A 7,194-nucleotide genomic window follows, 5' to 3' on the forward strand; every position below is an offset into this window, starting at 1 on the left:
CACCAATACTGCTATTGCTTGGTACCTAGCAGGTATGATTCCATTCTGTGGAAGTCTGGGATTCAGCAGACTTTAGAGGGTGTAGGATGACAACTTCAAATAGGGAAGAGAGCATGAAACAGTACATTGATCTCTATCCCTTCCATATTCCATATCTTCATATATTTGTATGGCAGAAGAATTCATGTTCCTAAAATACGATCTCAACCATGTACATGAACTTAAGAATGTGCACCCTCTTCGAATCCAAACTGAAACAAGTGGCTGAAACAAAAGATGAATGAGTCAGGGGGATCTAACTCTGAAATAAAAGTTCAGACCAAATCTTCTTAGCTCCAGCTAAGCCACTCCCAGCTCTCATCAAGCTGAGCATTCACCAAGAAAGATTTCTGTTTTAACAGAATCTATACCGTAAGTACTACATTTTATTATTTAAATCACTAGATACATAGTAAATTGGCAAGACCCACAATAACTACAAACACCATTCGTTATAGTTCATATGGGGGAAGCCTATAAACGCTCTTCTGATACTAAATTCAGCGAGAGCTTCATGCTTGGGCTTTCTCACCCTCTTCCCAGAAGGATGCCTTCTTCCCAGTTTTTGAGACAGTCTGCAGCACAGCCTCCGGAGTAACATTGCCTTTCACAGTTACCTTCTGTTCCTTCAAATCGACATCATATGACTCAACACCTGAGAGAAAAATTCAATGGCATATGGTGAGAAAATTGTTTTCTGCAAAGATTACGTTCCTGGTCTCTATTCTGTAACATGCTTTGATTCTGAGTTCATTCTGTGGTTATGCTTGGTAGTTATTAACCATATTCTACTGGAAGGAGATTTGGGAGACATATAGCACTGAAACTTGAGAAAACAGATACTAATCAAGTTTGAAGCAGAGTTTACCAACTCAGATGACCCATCAAAATTCAGAAGGGGAAGTTGTTTTCTAATGAGCTAAGAGGTGTCCTCAACACCAAGATGCTCAATGATGTGTCCAAATTCAGAAGGGGAAGTTGTTTTCTAATGAGCTACAAGGATTACTGCATTTGAATGCCAAGATTACACAATGTAACAGGAGAGTTACAGCAGAAGCGACATGTCAAACATCCTACCTTCCATTTTGTCCAGTACCCTCTTCACAGCCCCAGCACAGCCCTCACAGCTCATGCCAACCTTGAGAACAACTGTCTGCATAGTCAACAGAAACAGACCATAAGAACATATAAAGTACTGATCAGGAGAGTTTAAAAATTAAAAGTTTTACATCTGCCTCCATCACTTTTGATACTGTAGCTATATGCTCTAACTAAATATTGCTCTCATGATAACTAGACTAGCTTTCAGGTCATAATAACTTGTGACTTGAAATAATGGCTCTGGCATGATATAATTATAAGCAAGCTGTCTCTTGTACATGGAGATGTAGTTTACATGAATGCCATATCAACACAAATACAACACACTATTTCGAAGAAAAAAGGAAAAGTTTTTTCTGTACGAGAATCAACAACAACAACTACGCCTTCATCCCAAAACAATTGGGGTCGGCGATATGAACCAACAAAGAAAATCATTCTGGGTCTTCCACATGAATCCTTCTCCTCCAATCATTTCTATCCAATGCCATGTCCTCGGTGAGGTTCAAAGCATTCATATCCTTTCCTATCATCTCCATCCAAGTCTTCCTAGACCTACCCCGACCTCTTTTAACTAATATATTTTTCCATTTCTCCATCCTTCTAACTAGAGCATCATTAGGCCTTCGCCGAATATGTCCAAACCACCGTAAACGATTCTCTCTCATCTTATTTTCAATGGGTGCAACGCCTACCTTCTTACGTATCTCGTCATTCCGAATCTTATCTTTTATTGTATTTCCACACATCCATCTAAGCATACGCATCTCAGCTACACTCATTTTTTGAATATGATGTCTCTTGGCAGCCCAACATTCCGTATCATATAGTAAAGCGGGCCTAATAGTCGTCCTATAAAACTTTTCCTTCAACCGCAATGACATTCTACGATCGCACAACACTCCAGTTGCACTTTTCCATTTCATTCACCCAACCTTTATCCTATGATTTACATCTCCATCAACTTCTCCATACTTTTGAATAATAGATCCCAAATATTTGAAATAATCATCCATCGGTATTTCTTGCTCACCAAGCTTCACTACACTCTCATCACTACTTCGTTGCTTACTAAACCGACATTCCATATATTATGTCTTACTCTTACTCAACTTAAAATCTCTTGCTTCCAATGTCTATCTCCAGAATTCTAACTTAGCATTAACCCCAGCTCTAGACTCATCAATCAAAACAATATCATCAGCGAACAACATACACCACGACACATTTTTTTGAATTGATCTCGTAAGCTCATCCATCACTATAGCAAATAGGAAAGGGCTTAAAGCAAATCCTTGATGTAACCCAACCGTTATAGGAAAATTGGTTGTTACCGCTCCACAAGTGCGGACATCGGTTACTACTCCTTCATACATATCCTTAATTATACTAATATACTTGAGAGAAACACCTTTCTTCGTCATTGTCCACCAGAGAACGTCCCTAGGTACTCTATCGTATGCCTTCTCCAAATCAATACAAACCATATGCAAATCTTTGTTTCTCTCTCTATTTCTCTCAATAAGTTGTCTAAGAAGATGTATAGCTTCCATAGTTGATATTCCAGGCATAAAACCAAATTGATTCTCCGATATCATGACAACCTTCCTCAACCTAGACTCAATCACCCTCTCCCAAAGTTTCATAGTATGACTCATGAGTTTTATACCACGATAGTTTGTGCAATCTTGTATATCACCCTTATTCTTATATAGAGGCACCAAAGTACTCTTCCTCCACTCATTAGGCATCTTATTTGTTCGCCAAATCTTGTTAAAAATATTTGTCAACCATTCTAAACCTTTCTCTCCCAAGCATTTCTAAGCCTCGATAGGTATACCATCTTGGCCAACTGCCCTTCTTGATTTCATTTTCTTCAAAGCCTCTGCAATTTCTTTCTTTTGAATCTTGCGCATGAAGTCACGATTCATCTCATGAAAAGGAATGGACAAGTCTCCAAGATCCTGAGCATGACTTCTATTAAATAGCTTATCAAAATAATCTTTCCATCTCTCCTTAATCTCCTCATTTTTGACTAAAACCCTTTGTGTTTTATCTTTGATACATCTAATCATACCCAGATCCCTCGATTTCCTATCTCTCATCTTTGCAAGCCTATAAATATCCTTCTCGCCCTCTTTGGTATCCAACTTGTCATAAACCTCCTTATATACCTTATCCCTCGCGTTTCGAACTACTTTTTTAGCTTCCTTCTTTGCTATCATATACTTCTCCAAATTCTCATTATCACGACTCTTACTTAGATTTCTATAATACTCTCTTTTAACCTTAATAGCTAATTTGACATCCTCGTTCCACCATGATGTATCCTTACCTAGCGGTGCACCGCCTTTAGACTCACCCAATACCTCCTTAGCCACCTTTCTCATGCCACCCGCTATCTTATTTCACATTGATTCTGAATCCTCCTCCAGACACCAATCAGCTTCCTTAACTACCTGCTCTACAAACATTCTTTGTTTAGCTCTTTCAGTGCCCACCACTTAATTTTAGGATCTATCTTATGTCTATCTCTTTTGCAGCATTGTCTAATTTTAAGATCTAAAATTAAGACTATGTTGTGTAGCTACACTTTCTCTCGGTATAACCTTACAATCGATGCAACAACTCCTATCTCTCTTTCTAAGTAGGAAAAAATCTATCTGACTCGTATTAACCCCACTTTTAAATGTTACTAGGTGAGACTCCCGCTTCCTAAACCAAGTGTTTGCTAAGATCATATCATAGGACAAACCAAAATCTAAAATCCTTTCTGTACGAGAATCAGCTACACCAAATTTAACTTGAGTCTATTTTGAATAATAGTCATCCTGCCACCTAAATTTCAGAAGCAAGAAAATTTTCAACCACTCCTTTAACTTTAATAACAACATAACACCACAAGTATATGGGCACATGGATAGTGAAATGATGGAATAAAAGAGTTGATCAACTGGCACACCATATGAGAAGAATGGGACATACTGAAAACATACCTACAAACTACAAGCAGTCCATTTAATGAGGACACACACACACACACACATATGGTCATGTCCATCCAAATGAGCTAGAAATCATAGGCATAGGTCATGTCGACTCAATCGGACCTCCTACCGATTCAGCATGGTCCAAATGCTAGGACCTTGCTTCCTCATCGTGTTTTTTCAATGAAAAAATATGATTTTATGAGTTGAGAAAATATTGCACAGTGTAGGCCGTTCTTTTAAAGCTCATAGAATCATGCCTACATATCGTAATTGGAAGATCAAAGAATCAATTCCCATTAAGCAAACAATGTAGATCATATTTGTAAGGTTTTTTTGATGAGTTTTAATTTTTTTTTTGCCAAGTCACATTTGTAAGGTTAGTTTCATTAAAATCAATAAGAAAAAATGAAAAACATCAAAAGAAACTCATTTGTATGTAATGGCCACCTGACCAAATGTTAACCCCGAACCACCACAACCTATGACAGTACGAGCTAGAATTAATTTCCAAAACCAAAAAGTAACCTCTGTATCATGCTTAGCATGATGTATTTACTATTCTCACGTGTTAAAGTTGACTCATAATATTTTGAACCAGTTTTAGAGCATCCTCATCTTCATGAATTGTAAACTATCGATTTTCACTCTTGAAAATTGAATCTAATGATATACTAGAGATGTTTATCCTTCACAAAAAATGTGTTAGAGGTGTTTAAACCAACTAACACTGTAAATATATAATGATAACCACATCTATACAGTTAGACCCAACATCGTGTAGCTAGATTCACTCAAACAAGACCGCATGGTATTATGGTTCAGAACCACCAGATTTCTCTCTCTCTCTCTCTCTCTCTCTCTCTCTCTCTCTCTATATATATATATATATATATATATATATATATATATATATATATATATATATATATATATATATATATATGCGCTAGGCCCCTTAAAAAATCCTAGTTTTTGGTATTTTTTCTCACATCTAACACCATAGATGTGATCTATAGGTTTTGTTTAGTGGGAACCAGATTTCAGATCAGCGGAATCTGATCTGTATACAGGTTTTTCCGGTGATCCAAAATAATGGCTATGAAGGCATCAATTTTTTCAGGCTCATAAAAATACACTTTTTTTGTAGAAAAAACATGATCCAAGAGTCGATTCCCACTAAATCTAGCAGGCTAAACACATCTAACGGTTCAGAGGGATCATAAAACACTTCAAACCATAGGGACTAACGGAGCAGAACGAGAAAAGGGGACCTAATATGTTCAGTTTATATATATATATATATATATATATATATATATATATATATATAGATAGAGAGAGAGAGAGAGAGAGAGAGAAGAAAAATAGAAAACTCTCCACGAAGACAAGACTGCCTGATGCGAAACAACCAACCCCAATACAAGAAACGGATCATAACTCTTCAAACACACCAAAACAAAAGATATGGGGAAGATGGGCATCTACATAATCAGACAAACTGCAAGCTAAACCGATCAAACCACAATAACATAAACGAAAGAAGAAAAACGGATGGACGCGACGAGCTAAAATCCAATCCCAAGTCCCCAACAACAAAAAATACAGAAAGCCCATGAGAATTTCAAACCAAAAAGCATGAAATAGGACATTGGGTCTCACAGAAAACCCAATTTTCGGGAATTAAGAAACCTGCCTGAGCCATAGCGAGAGAAACGAAGGCTGCAAGAAACCAACACGCTCCCCTTCGATACCCGAAAAGAAAGACGCGTTTCCTCCCTTATATTTATATAGGGGTCGCCGGTACTACGCTCAGGGGTATTCTCGTCAAATTGGGCTTCCTTTTAATTAATTTATTTAAACATAAGCAATCTATCGAGAAAAGAAAGTAACATAAAAAAAATAATACCGTTAGAGAACAAATTCTTCTAATGGATCCCCAACCATTGAAAAAGTATATTCATTAGTATTACAGGAGGAGAAGCAGCATGAGGCTTGCATGAACCCTACCTCCTCAGATCGTGCTGCCCTTGTTAGTACTTAGTTTCTTTCTCAAGATGGATGAGGAACCAAGCCCACTATCGTTCGTCGCTCATGACCAACATGTTCTCATTGCAATGGGGTCGGTCATATTAAAGAAAAATGCTACAAATTGAACGGCTATCCTCCAGGACACAAATTTTATAAAATTAATCAAGAGACAATCGTTGTCAATGCTGTTGAAGTAGGGATGATTCCAACAAGTAATGCGTCAAGTGAACCCGGGTCAAGTGTTAGTCTTACAATCAGCTCATGGCACTCGTAAAAAACAACTCGTCTGTAGCCTTGGCAAATTTTATAGGTCTGTCTTGCCCTAATTCTTCTCTTTCTTCCTCCTGGATCATTGATTATGGGGGCGAGCATATTGCTTCTTCCTCAAAATTGTGTTTTGATGTATCACAAAATAACTTGTGTATTTTTGTTAAACTTCCTGATGGTTCATCTATTCAAACTCAAGATCAAGGGTTAGCCAAGTTCTCTGATAAAGTCATTTTGAAAGATGTCCTAGGCATATCTTCTTTTAAGTTCAATCTTTTGTTAGTTAGCAAGTTAACAAAGTCACTAAATTGTTCTGTCACTTTCTTTTATAACTCGTACGTCATTTAGGACTTTGCTTTGAGGATGAAGATTGGAGCGGGCAAAGAGCGAGATGGGCTATATATCTTTCATCATGAGCTTTCTTTACCTTTATCCATGATTTCATCTTCACCTTCAACTTTGACCTCATGTCATCCTTTTTTTGTCTTGTGTATTGAAGATTGAAACATTCATCTACATCTCGTATGAAACTTTTTTATGCATATGATTTCAGCATTACTTTGAATGATACTTGTCATTGTGAGATTTGTCCCCGAGCTAAACAAGTTTGTTTGCCTTTTGTTTCTAGTGCTATTTCAACAACTGCTACTTTTGAATTAATTCATGTTGACATTTTTTGTTCTTACTCTCAATCTTCCTTATCGAGAGCTCATTACTTTTTGAGTATTGTGGATGATTTTACGAGATGCACTTGGGCATACTTAATGAG

The 7,194-nt window shown here is 37.2% G+C and overlaps 1 protein-coding gene across 2 annotated transcripts; it reads right to left on the reverse strand.

Annotated features, from left to right (window-relative positions):
• Positions 1 to 407: 407 nt before the first annotated feature.
• LOC149848514 (copper transport protein ATX1-like) lies at positions 408 to 5,886 on the reverse strand. 2 transcript variants are annotated; one of them, XM_089995840.1, is made up of 3 exons: positions 5,820 to 5,886; positions 1,117 to 1,188; positions 408 to 694 (listed from the first exon to the last, which is right to left on the reverse strand). In XM_089995840.1, the coding sequence occupies exons 1-3, from the start codon at positions 5,830 to 5,832 to the stop codon at positions 552 to 554; spliced, it is 228 nt and encodes a 75-aa protein (XP_089851966.1). In that variant the 5' UTR covers positions 5,833 to 5,886; the 3' UTR covers positions 408 to 551. The 2 variants fall into 2 exon arrangements, with proteins under 2 accessions (XP_089851966.1, XP_089851975.1); XM_089995849.1 differs by having other exon boundaries at positions 1,117 to 1,192; positions 5,790 to 5,831.
• Between the last annotated feature and the right edge of the window lie 1,308 nt (positions 5,887 to 7,194).

The sequence above is a fragment of the Nuphar pumila genome, chromosome 1, assembly GCF_984573655.1.
Source record: "Nuphar pumila chromosome 1, dmNupPumi1.hap1.1, whole genome shotgun sequence".
NCBI classification, from domain to species: Eukaryota; Viridiplantae; Streptophyta; class Magnoliopsida; order Nymphaeales; family Nymphaeaceae; genus Nuphar; species Nuphar pumila.